This window comes from Pagrus major, chromosome 23, assembly GCF_040436345.1.
Source record: "Pagrus major chromosome 23, Pma_NU_1.0".
Classification (NCBI taxonomy): Eukaryota; Metazoa; Chordata; class Actinopteri; order Spariformes; family Sparidae; genus Pagrus; species Pagrus major.
This window is the reverse complement of record NC_133237.1, coordinates 15,319,957-15,338,907: the sequence shown is the minus strand read 5'-3', so window position 1 is coordinate 15,338,907 and position 18,951 is coordinate 15,319,957. Positions and strand designations below refer to the sequence as shown.

Below are 18,951 nucleotides of genomic sequence, written 5' to 3'. Positions count from 1 at the left end.
TTAAGATCCTTTTTTGTGATCCCCTGCTTTCCGCAAGTGGGGTGACTCATGAGTTCTTTTCTTTCTCTCTCTCGTTGTGAAACTCTTTAATCTCGTCTGCCCTCGGGTTTGTGTCACAGCCTCGTGCGCTACCTTTTAAATGATATACTGTATCTCGCTCAGACAGCAGAGCAGAGCTTGGTTGTGTTTCCTCAGACCTGTGGTGAGGTGGCGGAGGCCTTGATTGCGCTGAAGAGGCACAGAGAGAGCAGAGACACAGCTGACAGCTCTCTAAATGGACATGGTGGTTCACTGTACTCATGCCAAAGCTGCTCTGAGGTCTGCTTTCTGCACATATAGCAACCCCTAAAAGCCCATGCTGTTGCACAGCCTGTGTGCAGCGACTCATAATGAGCAGGCTGGAGTAAAATACAAACCTTTACATAGTATTGGATAATAAATTATACAGTAATGTATATTGATGATGGTGGATCAAGCAAGTTAATGTTGAATGTTTAATGAGGGACAGAGTCTTTATATTCATTATTTTAATAACACCATATATTAAACATTAGCTTTGTTTGATCCACCTTCATTTATCTTTTATATTAACTTTATTGTATTATGTTTAGCCTTCCAAACTTCCTCTTTATCCATTAGTATATTATGTTTTGGTAGCACATCACAACTGTAAAATACGTTATACCCAACATAGTATCAGTCTGTGAAAATTATCATGAAATATAATCTACATGGACATGAATTTTAACTTTTTTGTGAGTCTCAGTATGACTATATTTCATGCCTGCACCTGATTTCTTTGGACATGAATTTTCCATTTTCAAAAATTGACAATTTAGATGAAATGTCACTATTTCACAAAATGCTGTGTTACTGGGTCATTATATTATAACTGAAGTGGTATTGATAACATGCATCTCCCCCCCTACCCTTGCATTCACGTCACAACACTGCATTTGTTCGAGTCATCTGCCCCCTCAAGTGGTTGCCAATTTGTTGTAGCTTACATTGCTAATGCTAGCAAGCTAACATTGCTTATGCTGACATCGCAAACACTAGTTACCATCACTAACACTAGTTAACATTAATGTCGCTAACGCTAGCTAGCTAATGTTAGGGCAGTACACTATGCTGGGTAGTGTAAAAATTTGACCTTTTTTTTCCACAAACTGTCAACTACCAAGACTCCTGACGCTGACGAAACACAGAAACCATGTGAAACAACCAGCAAAAGAAAAGAGATTTTTATTCTGCACCTTTCTACAAGCTCTGCAGATCTATAATTTAAAAAAATATATATATTTTTCTACATTAAAATGTTATTAACATGACCTTTAAAGGGTACGGCAGGATGTCACTGTTCAGCACTGTATTAGTATTTTAAAAAATTCTTACAGTGTACTTTCTTTATCCTTTCCTCTAAAATACCCAGTTATTACTCACTCCATTCCCCATGTTCTAGTTTTATACTACTGTACCTACCTCCAGGCACCACCTAAGGGGAGGCATCCTTCCTGCATTCTTGACTGTGAAAAGCTAGTTAGCAGTTACGAGCCAGGCTAAAGTAAATAAAAGGTGCAATAGGTAATCATTTTAATTGAAAACATAAATAAATAACTAAAATTATCAGCAGAATGTGAAGAAATAACAGTTTTGACATTATGATGTCTTTGTATCGTGTTGTTAGAGATATCTAATTAAGTTACCATGCTAATCAGCTAGCCCTGACCCCGCCCCCGTCCAAAGCTCCTGTACTAACAATGTAAACACCAACACTCACCTGGTGCTCTGTGGTTACTTTGGTGATATGCTGCCTCCTCTTTGTTTTGAGCATGAATTCATAGTTTAATGTTTGATGATGTCGTGAAGTAGGGTGGGATCAGGGGAGTTGTTGTCTTCAACCACTTCTGCAGATAGAAATCAATCTCACGTGACTCAGGCACAAAGGTAGACGGATGAGGTAATGTATTAAAGTTTTGTGTTTTGTTTAGTCACATTCACTGACTTCCTTTCTCACTCTCTGATGTATCATCTGATGTTTCCCTGGAAGTTAGAGCAACGGGTGACCGAATGTAATGCACTAATACCTCGATTAAAATTCCAGATTTTGTGGGTTTGAACATTGTTGTACACATTGTTGGAACTAGTAAATATTTTCGAAAGTAATCAACACGTACAGATGAGATTAAAGGGGCACTATGTGGTTTAGGAAAAGAAATCAAATTCTGAATTTTAATGTTTACAATATTAATAAGGTAATAACACAAACTCAGTAATGGTCATTTTTTCCATAAGTGAATAAACAAGCTGCTCTCAGAGGAAAATGAGGTCCCCAGAACGCTGTTTGAAGCTAGAAAGTTGGCAGGGTCTGCCAAATATAAACAAAGTCAAACTGATGAATGAAACTGTGTTGTCCTTCAAGGTCAGTTTGTTTATTCAGTCATGAAAACAGAGTTTATTTAGTTTGTTTAGGCATAAAAAAAAAACAGTGAATGAAGATCTTTCTCCTCTGATTAAAATTTCTTTCCCAAAACAACATTGTGCACCTTGAAATTACACTGTTAACTGCAGGCTGGATTATAAAGTGTAACCAAATGTTCTTATTCACATTCTACCACTGGATTTAATTTAGCACCACAGAGAGAAAAATATTAAATATCTACAAAAAGAGCTGCTCGCTTTTCTCAAGACATTATTTTTTCCATTTTGTAGACTATTGAGAGCAAATGAATAAACACGTCCCACACCTCCTCTCATATTATGTGTGTATCCCCTGAACGTTTTCAGCTATATCACCTTCATTAGGTTGGTGAAAGCAATATACTGTAGCTGCGGCTTTATGGATTTTGAATCAGTTATACTTATGCTCACAATTTGCAAATAATTACATTTTTCAGGCTAAACAGCTGAGGGATGTGTAGTAGACAACGGCATAGTCATCTATAAAGAAAATGACTGCTGCAGGAGTATTAAACCAGAGACTGGAGTGTTTCTTAAGAAGGAATATTTGTGTTTCTCAGTGTCAGCCTTGTGCTCATTAGCACATTTTAGCTGGAGATTCAGACGGTTCACGCTGCATGGCAAATTAGATTGAGCAGCCAGTCTCAACCCCCACTCTCACAGACCTACAGCGTCCAATCACACGCGTTACATGTAAAGGTTTGTATACGTGATAAGGCTCGCGGATACATGTTTGGACTCACATACGTGATCCAAAACAAGTGACTGGAAGAATAAAGAGACAAGGGCAAACACACACCATCCTCTCTCCACAGTCGACTTAACCCTCCATTTATCTCCTCTCATCTGTCACATCTGTCTCCTCGTCATTTTATTGTCTCTGTGTTCTATGTCCTCAAACAGGAACATGTTATCACTCTTTCTCTCTCCGAGCATCCCCCCCGCAGCCTCCCTCGCTCCCCCACTTTCTGCTCTCTCGCGTGCCCTTGCTCTCCATCTACCTTCCTTCTTTCCCTCCCTCTCTCCTCCTCTTTCCTCCTCCTCCTCCTCCCGCTGCGCTCTAGACTCGCTCTCATTCCCCCTCGCTCACACACTCAGGCAGCATCCTCCCCTCTCCACTTCTACCTTCACACTCACCTCTTCGCGCCTCCCTCTCTCCGCTCCTCTCCATCACCTACTAACACATATCATCTCTGGCAACCTCCCTCCCCCCTCCCCTCCACCCGTCTGTTGTCTCCCCTTCTCCCTCCACTCTCTCCTCCATCTCTTCCATTCCTCCTTCCTTCTTCACACACTCAACCTCGCCATCTCACGCGTACACACACACACTCATGCTGATTGGCACCCAAGGACAGAGAACCCTCTCTCCCAAACCGGCAACCAGGCGGTTTGCTCGTGCACCCAGGCTTCTTGACACTGAGTTCAGCTGAGGAAGAGGACGAGGAAGAGACCATGGAGCACAGCCACATCTTCCCTGTTTTTTCCCCAAACGGGAGCACCTGGAGCCCGGGGGAGCATCCCTCTGAGGTTGCCCAGGGATGCCCTCTGGGACCACTGCCCGTCATCTACTACAGCGTCCTGCTCTGTCTCGGCCTGCCGGGTAAGACATGTTGAGTGACTGTCTGATCTGTCTCATCACATGCACGTCTCATTCTGTGTTAATTGTGATTAGAGTCTGCACCGGTGGGTTGCAGGAGTCACGCTTCGCATCTTGAATTGTTGTGTCTGCAGGTTTGAGTGAGAGTGTGTCGCGCACAGCTGCTCCGGAGTGTCTCTCACACACTGTTGATTTGTCATCCTGACCTTGTGGCAATCACTTGTGCATGCGTACGTACTTTGTATGCGTTTGTCCGCGCTCGTGCCCGTCTGTTTAGGAGTTTGTTCGTCTCTTTAGTTGGAAATATTCGAGCACCATTTTGGAAAAAAAAAAATTTCTATACATGAAACTTCACCTTTTAACGTGTTAATCTGTAGATGACAGGCAAGTAACTCACACAAGCCTGACCTCTGGGACAAGTGTGTGTTACATTGCCGCCCTTGATGACCCTGAATTATTAACACTTCCTTGTTGTGTCTTCATTGACTCGTCCATTCACAGTCATTGTCGGACCCATTTACTGCCTCTGTCCCGCTGCGTGATCTATGAGCGCTGACCTGGTCTCACACGGGGAGGCAAAGTGGTGCGTGCATGTACTGTATATATGTGTGTGTGTGTGTGTGTGTGTGTGTGTGTGTTGGAGACAGACAAACTGGAGGTCAGATGAAAGAGGAAAGGTGCTGATGTCTAATCAGAGATTGGTTGAAAGCCCTCTGGACTGGACAGAAATGCTGGAGTCGTAAAACAACATAGAGGGTAATTCAGAGGTTTTATTATTTAAAGGTGCATTAAGTAGTTTTTGGGATGAATTCCAATTCAATCAGAAGAGAAAGATCTATTTATGCCTAAACAAACTAAATAAACAAACTCTCTTTGTTTTCATGACTGAATAAACAAACTGACCTTAAAGGACAACACAATTTCATACTGTTTTACTTTGTCTATATGTGGCGGACCCTGCCACCTTTCTAGCTTCAAACAGTGTTCTGGGGACCTTATTTTCCTCTGAGACCAGCCTGTTTATTCACTTATGGAAAAGAGTTTGTATTATTACCTCATTAATATTGGAAATAATAAAATTTGGAGTTTGAATTTCTTCTCCAAAACTACACAATGCCCCTTTAACTCTGCTTTTTAGGTGAGATTTATTGAGCGATTTGAACACAAAGATTCTGCCTCTAATGAATACAATCTTGGACTTCTGTCTCATTTGTCCTAATAGACCGGAGTGAGCTCTTCTGCTTCAAAACAAATCTGCATTGCAAAGTGAAAAGCTTTTGTATGCCAACACTGCAGTTGCTCCACAGACTTGCAGTCTCAGTAAAAGTAAAAGTCGGTCCCTCTGATCAAATCTCTCTTAATTATTTCTCCTGGGCGGCAAATCAAGTCTTTGCACGAGCCATCGTTTAAAGTTTCCCCTGCGCTGCCTCGCGAGTTTTATTTGATTCTGCTGCTCAGTCGTCTTTATAAATGTGATTGAGGCTGTTTGTTTAATCACTGAGTAACAATAACCCAAGAGTGTAATGCAATCTTACAATAGTTGTCTGAGTTAATGGTGGGGTTGAACGCAGCGGACTGATACTTTGCAGCAGCCGACTTCGACTTATTCAATCATAATGACACAGCTCGTTCCACTCAAGCTGAATCATGAATGTTTCATGAGCTCGCCATGTGTGAGTAGTAGCGGCGTGACCCGTAGACCCACACGTATTTAACACTCCCAATGTATTGGAAGCTGTTACCTTGATTACCAGCCGGTGTTTCATTAGTTAACAGCAACAGGGCTTCTCCGAGACGTCGCCATGTCTGTATATTTTCTCCCAGGCTTTGACCTTTACGCTGCAGACACGGGGGGGGGTCACATCAAGAGCGCAGATTTGAGGACAAAAAGCGAGATGAGGGAAGGTGATGAGAAAAGGGATTACGCAAGTCAAGTGGTGGGAAATGATTACCGTTTGACCTCGCGAGATGATGAACCGAGGCCGAGGACAAGGACATCGAGAAGAAGAAGAAGAAGAAGAAGAAGAAGAGATCAGAGCAGTAATAGAGAGGGAGATTAATAACAGCAGAGCCAGTGAAGTAGCACCTTTTGAGCCCTGAGTGGGGGAGCCGCAGACGACGGAGCCGAGACGAATTGCCACATTTTTAATTAATCGCTAACTCTCTTTCTCTCCTTCCTTCTCTCTGCACTCACCCCACTGCCTGAGACAGAACAGACGTGCGCTAGCATGGCGAACAGCCCGACGAAGGAGTCGGCTTTTTGCTCAGTCTTTGACATGTCGGGATTACAGGAGTGAGGCCTGCTCTTTGTACAGTACAGTATGTCTCGGAGCACTCACTGCTCGGACACATACTGTACGGTATGTTGAGTGGTCTGGGATTGTGTGTGACAAAGCTGCATGTTCAGGTGAAGCTGCTTTCTTTAAGTTAAACATTTCTATACACAATCTTTTTTTTCCTTTTTTTTTACGTATGCTTTTAAAAGAAGACATTATGCTCATTTTCAGCTTCATAATTCTGTTTTGGGTTACTACTAGAATAGGTTTACATGCTTTAATGCTCAAAAAACACATCAGGTCTCTTTTGCTGCAGCGCTGCATCCCCCCTCTGTCTGAAACACTCTGTTTTAGCTCCTGTCTCTTTAAGGCCCCCCCTCCTGAACACCGAGTCTGCTCTGATTGGTCAGCTCACACACGCCTGAACCAGCACTGCTAACAACAACAGGGCAGCTGTTCTGAATTAATTCTTATGTGCCAAACTAACTGTGAGGCAGAAATTATGCAGTTGTGTGACATGGTGACGTGTTATGATGTCACAAAGTCACAGAATTAAAGGCGGGACTACTGACGAGGCGTTTAAGGAGCAGTCCAAAATAGTGTAGGAGGACACAAAGCAACTCAGGGGATTAAATTAAACTGTGTTATATCAATTATTAAGCGTTTGTAATTATTAAATTAGTTTATTTAGTTAGTCATCGGGCTCCAATAAAACAACAAACACTTTTTGGTAACATTGTAACCTGTTGATTTCATTCAACACACCAGTATGATTTCATTGATATCAAGTTGTTTTTTTTTTTACATATGTAGAAAAATGTATATTTCTATTAAATACGAGCCTTCTTCACTTGTCACATCAAAGTCTCATTACTGTGTTGCTTTCATGTGCTCTTAAAATTGTGATTAAATGTCACAACTTACAGTTACAAGTACAGTTACATTGATGAAATATTACTCAATTACAAGTTAAATTCTAAGTGCTGTATAGTACCTACGATGACTTAATTACAGTAATTTGAGTAGCTGTAATTAGTTACTACCTCATTTTCTTGCATATCTTTTGTGATATTTTAAGATAATCATGTTTTTGATGTTATTGATACATCAACTGTTTCAGCGTAAGTAATGTGTAAAACCTTTTTTGTAATATTTAGATTTTTTTGTTTTGAATTTCCATCACAAATTGAAAATGTGCATAAAAATGGTATTAGTAAATTAGTATTAGTAAAAATGATATAACCCAGGGGTGCTTAAAGTGCAGCCAGCAGGCCAGTGGCGCCCTCTGAAACATTTTGTGCAGCCCGTGAACGTGTCGTGCATAATATTTGAATAATTCTATTTCAGTAATTTCATCTTAAATTCATTTATTACAACACATGGCTACTGTGTGAAACTGTGCCCCTTAACATGCGTCCGTCAGGTTAGGAATGAAAGCGACTGGTTGCATTGCGACAAGTGGCACCTCACGTGTGTCAGTGCTGTATTTGAGTGGACAGCCCAGCAGTTTAATGTGGAAGTGGGATTAAAAAAGCCACCACAGGAAAAAATGCTGTTGGTTGAGGAGAAAAGGAGGCTTTAGGAAAAATGGATCAGCTCCTTCTTTGTCAGACCTCGGGGGACAGTTAAATTGATCCGCTTTATCTGCAAAAGGGTGAATTCAGGGCTCAAGGAATTTAATGTTAAACGCCTTCATTGTTGGACCAATCACAAATTCTATGACAAGTTAATGGGTTTTGCCCTCAATCACATGCTGGCTCCAATTTAGGGAGCCAGCATTAAAACTTTGAGAACCCCTGGTGTGACCACAAGTCTGGACTAGGATGGCTGTTTGTGCTCCTACTGACAGTCAACGTTGGTTTCTTTTACCTATGAATCGTTCCCTTTAGTAAATCATGCATTTATTTTAACCATGATGTTTCCCTGTTTTTTCGCCCAAAACACGGTTGGATATTGTCCCGAGGTCTCATTAAAATTATCCAGTGGTTTTGCACTTGCCAAAAGAAAAAAAATTAAAAACCAAACATTTTGGCAGCCTTGTCTCTTGTTAGGTTTAGGCACAAATACCACTTGGTTAGAAAAGCATCATGGTTTGGTTTAAAGAATCTGTTGGTGGTCCGACTTCCTGGGAAAAATAGCCGGTGTTGGTCGCCACAAAACCTGCTGAAAATGTCCACAGCTCTCCTTAAAAAACACACCGTTTTTTCACCACTGAAATAGCTTGAAATGTTCCAGGTGTCCTTAAAAATATCCAGTGGTGTGGCTCGGCTGTTTGGCTGTAATGACGGCAACACCTTTCCCTTCACCTCCTGCTGCGACAGGTGTCTAATAGGCCTATAATGTGAACTTGATATGCCACATTTGGTACACATGTCAACCTCAACTGTGGTTTGCAGAAACGTCAACTGCTAACAGAATATCTTGGCGACTGGGCTGTAACATGACAAGTTTTGTAAAAATGTTAATATGGCTGATGACATGTCACAACATGTAACAGCCTACATTTTATCCTACCGACTGGGCTGAAATAGTTCATTGACATGCTTTTTCAGTGTTTACAACTGGCAAATAAACCTGGCTCAGGTGTCATCATGTAAGTGTGGAACATGGATACGCTCACGTACTCCACAGTGTCTTGATTTGTTACTTCCCCCCTCCTTGAAGTGTCTCAAGGTTCGTGTGGCTCTTCAACAGTCATGACTGGCGTACGTGCGGGTTGGAAACCATCTCCTCCCACTCCCACTTACCCACCCACCCTCAGGGGAAAAGGTCAGGAGATGTTCGTCACTAACAACCCCCTTAGTTCCACGTCACAGTGCAGGCCATATGTTAATGAGTGGTGGGCCCCATCGACTTTCAGTTTGGTCTATCGATCCGTCAAACCGCACCAGCGACAGGGCATGTGTGGTGGGATGGGGGCTTGTTAACACATACCATCACTCTACAAGTTTGAGATTAGGGGGTGTAAAGAGGCTGTCGCAAAAAAAAAAAAGATGGTGGATAAATCAGTAAATCAAATGGAAAACGATTCTGAGCTCTGGTTTGTCTCCAGGTTAAGAAAGGAGAGGAAGGGAGAGTGTGTCAGCTTGACATGCGGGAGAAGAGCCAGAGAGGGCACGGGAGGACAGAGGAGGCAAGAGAAGAGGAGAGGTGTTGTTAGACGCAATAAATCAGGGATGTTGATGCAGTGACAGATCTGACTTTGCTTGACCAGCTGACAACAACGCTGTCACTGCGGCCGACAATGCCACAAACACAAATCCCTGCATGTTGCTCTTCAAACACCAGTAATCAATCATCAATGTGAGGATAATGTGTGCTGTGATCTGGATGTTTCATTTCCTTCCTCTTCCCTGCTTCCCTTTTCTCCTCCTCACCAACTATCTTTCACCTTCTCTTTGAAGCCGAAACCTCATAAAACCCGCTCGGAGAGCATCCAAGGGCGCATTGTAATTATTCGCATTGTTTACGAGGACCTTTAAAAAACGATGAGCAGAGTTTGTCAGTCTGCAATGCCACATCGCCGGCAGCAGGGTTAGCCTTGATGTGAGGACAGTCGTCTCAAGCAAACTTTGACTCGCTGAGACCTGTCTGTAAAAAATGAATGGCTGTATGGACGTGAGCAGAGGCAGGGCACTGCAGTTGCATCAATATCATTAGCAGCAACAAGGGTCTCTTTCTCTTAATATCCTCATTAAACCTAAATATCCTGTTTTTCTCATTCTGGCTCTGTTTTCTTTTTCGCCTGAGCTCCTTCCTCATCCACTCTCAGCTTATGCTCACAGTAAGAACATCAGGTTTTTTTCTCTTGAATCTAGGTTGCGTAAAAGCACATTTTTATCTTTCATGTATGTGGTTTCATAGCAGGGATGTGCCTCTGGTTTTTGTTCAGGAGGAATTAAGGAATCGCCCTGCTTTATGTCCGGTCTGACACTGAAAGAAGACAAAAGGGAAATGGTTGTCATCAGGAACAAAGTGCTTGTGACCTTTGAAGCAAGCTTTGATATTCACCCCCTCTCTGTCTCTTGCCTCTCTCTTCCTTTCCTCCCACCGCCTCGCCGCTCACCTCTATACCTCCCTCTCTCTCTCTGTTTTCCTGTCTAATCCTCCCCTCCAGTCCCTCTCAATAACCTGCTCTCTTTTTAACTCTCTGTGACCTTCTTCAGACCACACTTTCCTTCACCCTCCCTCTATATTCTCCTCTTGTCTTATAAGCCTCCGGATAAGCCGTCATAGCGAAACCTCAATTACCTCCAAATGACGAAAAAGCTTAATTGCAATGCTCACTTTCATTCTCATTCTCAGGGCATAATTTCCTCTTAACAGTGTTCTGTCTGTATTATACGAGGCCCAGGAGAAAGCCTAATGGCTAGTGTGCTTTGCCACCGGTTTCGAGGGGTTAAGCTGCACAGTGTCGTTTGTCGACAGCCCGTCTGAACACGTCCCTTTAGTGGTGGGATGACTCAGCCTCGTTACACACCTCAGGGAGCACGCTGTGCCTTCTCTTTTCCCGCTAAACAACGTCAATGGCCCTCGTTATGTTAGAGGAGCAGCAGGGGGAGCTGACACTCAAAAGCACTCCCACACAAATGGACAGAAGGGGTCACCAATGCAAACACACACACACACACACACACAAACACAAACACAAGCAAATGTAGACAAACACGCAGCAGCACATTATCTGTCCTGCAGGTCATTCTAATCCCCTCTCAGCTGGAGATACTCATTTTTTCCCTGCGACGAGAAAAGGAAATTTTGCGTTCGTCTCCGCCTGAACGTTTGTGTGTCCAGACATGAGATGCGCACATCTCTGTTCGGTGTGTGTGCGCATGAGTGTGCACCCCACCGTCTCGTCTGTCCCCATCCCCGCTGAGACCTCAGCCCCGCATGTGCCACCTCATACCCGCAGAATGCAGAGCAGATCCATCCGGCTCCAGCAAACTCCCTCCCTCCCAATCCCCGGCCCCGGAGACAACGCAAAGAGCAGGAGTCAATTGAAATGAATGGGCAGCCCATCGCAAGCTGGCTCGAGCTAAATGGAAATGTCAAGCTCGCCACGGATCCCTTTTGTCTGTCTGTAGAGGGCCTCGTCTCACCGGGGAGCCCAAACAGAATAATACCCAGCCAGTGACAGACAACAACTCACTGTTTCCATCTCATGTCGCTCGTCTCTGTTTAGCTCTATGTGGAAACAGAAAGAGAGGTACAATAGAGAAAGTGAAGCGATGGATTGAATTGTGCAGGATTTGTAATTGATCTCCAACAGGATAATTTGAGCAGGTCTGAGCTCAGCAGCACAAAAACACAGATGCAATCCCTCCTCTTTTGTTCAGTAAAAGTGGCTGTATGAGAAATGATGCGTACTCAGTCTCAGTGTGATCATACCAAAGATAAAAGACCAGGAACAATAAAGCAATATTAAAATTAAGTAGCTTGACAGATGAGCAAGAGAGTTTTTAGACTTATTTTATGACCCCTAGAGGAGGTTTATGGACGTAGTTACACGTGTAAGCAGAAGAAGAAACTAACAATGATTTTATTGTTGATTGGTCTGCCAATAACAATAACTAGAGCCATTGTAGTTTCTCAAAACCCAAGATGATGTATATCAAATATCTTGTTTTTTCTGACTGTTCAAAACCCAAAGACATTCATGTTACTATCATACATCAACAATCCAACGGGATTGGAAAAGATGTTGCTACTGTAAACTTTTCCACATCTCATCAGCTGCGTCTTTTAACATGCTGGTACAACCCTAAATTTAATTACCTTTTAATGGTGATCATCAACATTTTCTCTATATACATTTAATACAACAGTTATTTTGGCGGCACCTTTGACAGGGCTAAGCTAAAGGAAGTATTTTCAAATAGAAAATCAGTCTTGAACATCCATAATTTAAAACAGCATAAAGCTTCTCATTAAGGTCCATGTCCTTGAGTCCAAGGTTAGCCTAAAATCTTAGGTATTCTGGATTAATTTGCCATGATCGTGGACCTCAAACAGACACAAAGTGGATGACCAGTAGCTGAAAACAAAGAATCAATAAGTCATGATTGGTTGGTGTGGAGTACAGGCGAAGGTGATTGTGATGGTGGGGGGCGTAGTGTAATCTAGCCGCCCTACATGTACACAGATATCGGCTTGTCAAGCCTTGTAAACTGTTTTGACGTCTCATTTATGGTTACTGATAGATCGCATGTTAATGAATTGGCGCATCCCTAATGATCTGTGTGTGCATGTGCAGACGTGGTGGTGTGTGTGCGTGTATGTATGTGTCTTCTGCTGCACATCCTCCAGTCTGGCAAGGACATCTTTAGTCATTATCTGGAGCCGGCTTTGTAATTTGTAATCAGCTGATAGTGGCTGAGGCTGTGAAGTGTGATGTACCAGACTCCAAGCTGCCATATTTAATCCAATCCCAGATCTATTACTGCAGAGGGGAACAGGACGACAGAACGCACACACACGTACACACATTGTATGGGCAGTGATGGCTGCTAAGTGCATTGATGTCTCAGTGATGCAAATCAATGTCAGAGATGTCTTCGTTTGAGGAGGCAGATTGGACATGGCTTCATGCTGCACCAGCAGGTTTCAATAAATTACTATTTTATCCCTCTTGCCTCTTAAAAATAGAGGAAGAGCGACCTCCTCCGCCTCTGTGGACCAGTCTCGCCTGTGTCACACATAATATGATAATAATGACTTTATTTAAAGAGCAATTTTAAAAACAGTATTTACAAAAGGCTTAAGCAGAAGCAGGAAACTCAGGAAGACAACGTAACAGAATAAATGCCATACAGTCAAGACAGACAGAAGGAAGCACAGACTAAGTTGAAACAAGAAAAAATTACTGGATCCACCTCAAAAGTTAACAGGGACTATTCTAGACCAAGACCCATCCTCCATCCAAGTTTTGTCAAAATCTTTTCAGTAGTTTTTGTGTAATCCTGATTACAAACCAACCAACCAACAACCGGACATGAGTGAAAACAGAACCTCCTCAGGGGAGTTAAAATAAAAGCAACAACAGGAGAATAAAAAGACAACATGACATAAGAGGAATTAGATAGAGATCAAACAAAAATAAAAACGATAGTCTCACGAGATTTAGGCGGATGCAGTTTTTCAAGACAGGTGCTGCAGTGGCTCTCCACCCACTGCAAGTCCCAGTGCATGATGGGAAACGCTGATTTAAAAGCTTATTGTTTTAGATGTTGACTCTACAATATGACATTTTCTAGAATTCAACTTTACGGCCAGTTTCTCGATACGTGACACTTTGCTGCCAGGATACATTGCACGGCTTCCAACATAGACAATGAATGGGAAGCGTGGAAATGACGGATCCTGTGGACATGTAGCGTTACATACGAGGGGACTGACTGACTAACAAGACACAGGTGTAAACAGAAAACAGGAGGGCAAAAGACAAAGACAGGAAGTGGAAAGTAAAACATGACACATGAGGATATAATCTACAAAATGAAACAGGAAATTACTTAACTAAATCCCCAAACTATGACACAGTGGAGGTTGACCCATGAACACAAAATCACAGATCGCATGTACAGTGTTTTATTAGGCTGCCCTGTCATAATAATACTAATAAATAATTGTCTCCGGTAACACTACAGTGTACGCAAATCTAGTATCTAGTTTACTTCCTCCTCTTGGTTTGGGAAAGTCCTGAACACAATCTGTAAAATCAACTGTCGGAGATGCCAGGAATAACCTGGGAATAATATGCACATGCGGAGACAGAGTAGGACAACAAAGAAATGGGATGTGTAATGAGCTTGTTCGCTTCAATTGCTGAACTGCAGTTCCACGTGAGAAGCTGAAGGCTGTGCTCCTCCTGTCTGATGCAGGTGCACAGAGGCCGAGCTTCAGTAAAAGCAGCAGTGGGATAAATCACCTGCAGATCTTTGTGTCCACGTTCTTTTAGGCTAAAAAGCGAGGGAGTAATGGTCCACCCCCTGGGCTGTTTAACTGTCCGGTGAGAGAAAGCGAGCGGTACTAAATAAACAGAGGGAGGTATGAAAGGATTTAAATCGGCAACACGGGCGAGGGAATATGAAGGTGTATGTCGGAGTTCAGATTGAAAAGGAGAGGCAGGCAGGGAGAGATGGGGTGTCCTTGTGTTTTGTTTCAGGAGCTAAATTGCCAGCGGCAGGCAGTAGTGAGCTCAGCAGATTGCCAAGACTGTGATGCTGCACGTTGCCCTGTTTTTGTTGAGGCCTTGCTCTTTATTAGAGATAACAATTTGGCCGAAGTCAGAGGCAGGTGCTGACAGAATTACACAGCAGGTGTAGGTGAAGGGGGGGAAGAGATGGGGGCATTAAACAGAGGACGGATTACAAAGTCGGAGAGCTGGTTGAAAATGGTAAACACTGACTGGGGACGATAACAGATTGGAAATGGAAATGTGGCAGAGGGTTCACGTGGCATGCTCCTCGATTTGTGTGATGGCGCTGAACATTTCCCAAAATATTTTTTTATAACCTAATCTTTGTGTTTGTATATTGTATTGTGTGTTTGTGTTCCTGCAGGTGCACGTGTGTGTTAGCTGCCGCTACAGTACGCTGCATCTCTATCTTGTGTCGCTCCTTTTCAATTGTCTGCCCACTAACACTCAATTTCTCTGTTTCCTCCCCTGCCCTAACCTTTTCCAATCTCATCATACTTTTCCCCTTCCAATCATTTCCCTATTTCCTCCCTCTATCTGCTTTCAATCAACTTCCTCCCCTCCTTCCTCCTCCCAGCTAACATCCTGACGGTGGTCATCCTGTCCCAGCTGGTGCTGCGTCGTCAGAAGTCCTCCTACAACTATCTCCTGGCTCTGGCAGCCGCCGACATCCTCGTCCTGCTCCTCATCGTCTTCGTCGACTTCATACTGGAGGATTTTATTTTGGCCGCGCCGCTGCCTCCATCACTCAACAATGCAGTGCAGGTTCTGGAGTTCTCCTCCATCCACACCTCCATCTGGATCACCGTGCCGCTCACCATTGACCGCTACATCGCTGTTTGCCACCCGCTGCGCTACCACACGGTGTCCTACCCTGCCCGCACACGAAGGGTGATATTTGCTGTGTATATCGGGTGCTTGCTCTCTGCAGCTCCGTATTATTGGTGGCCGGAGCTGTGGCACAGCCTGCCTGGGGTGGGTGGTGGTGGAGGAGAAGGAGGAGGAGGAGGAGGAGGAGAGGGCAACAGGAGAACCGTGGCCCAGCACGTCCTGGTGTGGGCTCACTGCGCTACCGTCTATCTCCTCCCCTGCACTGTCTTCTTCTCCCTCAACGCCGTCATCGTCCGTAAGCTGCGCAGGCGCCGCAGCTGCTTCCGTCTGCGCGGCTACTCCACTGGCAAGACCACCGCCATTCTCCTCGCCATCACCTCCATTTTTGCCGTTTTGTGGGCGCCACGCACCCTCATGATCCTCTACCACTTCTACTCCCCTCCTCCCACCTCGCAAGGCGCCGGCCGACTCCTCCACATGCTCACCGATCTGGCAAACATGCTAGCGTTGCTCAACACCGGCGTCAACTTCTTCCTCTACTGCTTCATCAGCAAGCGTTTCCGGGGCATGGCGGCCAACGTGCTGCGAGCCCTGGTCCACTGCAGGAAGCAGCCGCCGCCGTTCTACGCCAGCCACAACTTTTCCATCACGAGCAGCCCCTGGATCTCACCAGCCAACTCTCACTGCATCAAGATGCTGGTGTACCAGTATGACAAAAACGGGAAGCCCATCTGTATTTCCTCATGAGTCCTCCGCCACCAGCAATCAATCGTTTGGGGACATATTTTGGCTCTGTCTCCCTGGTGACCAGCTTTTCCCGCATGGGACTCTTTGAGGCTTGAAAATGTCAACACGCCCGGAGAGCCCGGAGGTGAAGGTTTAGCTAGCTTTGAGCGATAACAAAGTGGAAAAGCAAACAGCAGGTATTCACAGTATTCACAAAAGCAGCGAGCAGCATCAAATAGATGTTGATTGTTTCCTTCATGCAAAAAAAATAAAGCCACTGTAAATGACTGACTGTTGCTTGAGTGAGAGACTCCTCACTCACAGACTGATGAGGGGATATCAAAACCATCCATCACTGACTTTTATGAGCCGCAGTTTGTAACTGAAGCATAAACGGACAACCAGATGAATCCTGGGTGAAGCATCAAACACGTGGTGACATTGGTTTTCTCTTCGCCGCCGGCTGAACAGCTGCATCTTTGGTCCGTTGGGAGTCATTTCCAGGAAGAGTCTGAGCACTAAACATCTCACCTGGAGGGGTGATTCACTCAGGCAGAGCCACCGACGGTGTGTCCACTGCCCACAGACTGTCTCTTAAGCAATGTAAAACAGCGCTGTCGTTTCACAGTTTAATATGCAGAGGAGTCCAGCAGGCATGTTAATTTGGGCTTGTATAAAACGAACAGCCCCTTCAAGACTTTCCTCGTGCGTGAGCTCATCCTCGCAGCGCTATGGCACGTCCGAGCTCACAGATTGTCGTAGGACGAGTAGACACTCTGCTTATTGTTGGTTAAATATTTATTAATGGTAGACTTGACTGTTATTGTAGCTTCGCAAAAAAACAAGACAAAAAAATGACTTTGGGAACCTTGGCGCCAAGTTATCACTAATCTAGTAATCATATCTCTATTATTAGGTAGAGGAAATTTCTGCTATTAGTAGATAGTCCTCTATTAACTATTAATGGTCCTTGATGACTTACTGTTAGCCATTATCTGGATGAATATAATGAATGTAACATCTCTTTAACCCTTTATCTTTCTGAGAGAATGAGAAAAAGAGAGAGAGAGACAGAGAGGACAGAAAAATTTGCCCTTCTTCCCATCAGTTTGTTTTCCCCGTCCAAGGTTTTCTGTCCCATAATGCAGCAGTGAATTTGGCCTCAGGGCCACGGTGACACATTTCAGCTCTGCTCATTCTGCCGCTGGCTGACGGCAGCTCAGTAACATTTTACACCGAAACACAGTCACGTACATCAGCTCTGTCTCGGTGCTGCCCGAGTCCTGCCCGGTAACAAACCATAAATGCGAACACACACACACAGAGAAAGAGCACATTGAGATCAATGCGCATCCATTCTGCAGACACCTTGGGGCATTATCAGTGTTCATCTATCTAGTGAGAATGGAGCTGAGCCAAAGGGCAGAATTCTGCTAATACCTGCCTGGAGTGATCAGACACACCGGGGCTCTTTTGTAATGGATACGACTTTAAATCTGATGAATGTGAGGCGTGTCTGTCACAGCTGATAAAGTCGTGCCCTCCAAACTCTTGTTCGACACTCAAACACTCGAGACCCTTCAGGGGGGTTCGCTCTTTCTCTCACTATAGCAACTATTACAGTAAGAACTACTGGCTGCAGCTGGAAAACAGTACAAGGATCAGTTACGTTAACATTTCACTGACCAACTTCTTTGGTATCTTTTGGCATGTTTACGCTAGTTTTCTGGTTTTATATTTGTATCTGTAAATAAGAATTTTATGAGTCTGTTTGGTGGCTTGTGTTGTCATGCACATATACTATAAACAGGATGAGTATAGAAGAAAACATAAAAAAAATAAATAAAACTCACAGTATGCAGTACATACAACACAGCGATTTCATGTCATATTGGAATCCCGAGTCCCGTCTCCCGTAGTTACCGTTGCTAAGTTAGACAAGCTTGACATAAGGAGAAAAAAGGCAAGGTCGGTTCCTCTGAGCCGGATGCCGCAGTGTTTATGAGATAGTTTCTGGGAATCGGGGAATATTGCTTCAATGACTAGAGAAGGCGATGGAAGGATATAACGTTTTATGAACATGGCAAAACAACACAAATTTGAATGATTGCAATTTTGTTTTAGGCGCCAAAACTTCTTGGTTAGGTGTAGGAACAGATCGTAATTCAGGTTAAAAAAACAACATGGGGGAGCTCCGGTAGCTCAGTTGGTAGAGCATGCACCCCATGTACAGAGGCTGTGTCCCTGCTACAGCTGCTCATAAAAATCCTTCACATCACTTTTTCATCCGATATGATTTGATCAAGGGTGTTAACACGTGGACATATGGTTTTAGACCAATAATATAAGTAAAACTGTTATAGAAAGCCAAGGAGTGTCTCATGGTGGATGTCGGTGATACAATATTTAAGTAATTTGCATAGAGGAGGTCAAAATGTGCCTTTTACTCCAGAACTGTCATACTGAAAGCAAAAACTGTTAAAAAAAGAATGAAAACTTGATATAAAGAGAACAAACAATGAGCAATTTAAAAGCACATAATGGATATATATCTTAAACTATTTAAGAGCTCATACAACAACATGATTAAGGAATCCTTATTCTACAAGTGTTGTTTTAACCCTTTAAAGGAACCTAATGGTGACCTATATTTAATTTGCTTGATATTGATTATTTCAGGAAGTGATTGATAATCTTGAGGCAGCAGGGGGAGGCCGATGTCAATACTGAAAAACCTCTTGAACTATTTGGATACAATTTTGATACAGGTAACTGTGTCCTACCTGTTAAAGGACAAGTTCACCTAAAAATGAAAATGTTGTCATTATCTAATCACCCCCATGCCGATGGAAAGTCAGGTGAAG

General features: G+C 43.6%; 1 protein-coding gene across 1 annotated transcript; it reads left to right on the top strand.

Annotated features, from left to right (window-relative positions):
• The first annotated feature begins 3,912 nt into the window (after positions 1–3,912).
• gpr139 (G protein-coupled receptor 139) lies at positions 3,913–16,108 on the top strand. The gene is made up of 2 exons (XM_073495263.1): positions 3,913–4,060; positions 15,108–16,108. Exons 1-2 carry the CDS (start codon positions 3,913–3,915, stop codon positions 16,106–16,108), a joined length of 1,149 nt encoding a protein of 382 aa, XP_073351364.1.
• Positions 16,109–18,951: the final 2,843 nt, after the last annotated feature.

Coding starts and splice junctions, on each gene's coding strand:
- gpr139 (XM_073495263.1), top strand. CDS start 3,913: ATGGAGCACAGCCACATCTTCCCTGTTTTTTCCCCAAACGGGAGCACC. Junction 4,061..15,107: donor GCTCTGTCTCGGCCTGCCGG/GTAAGACATGTT, acceptor TCCTCCTCCCAG/CTAACATCCTGACGGTGGTC.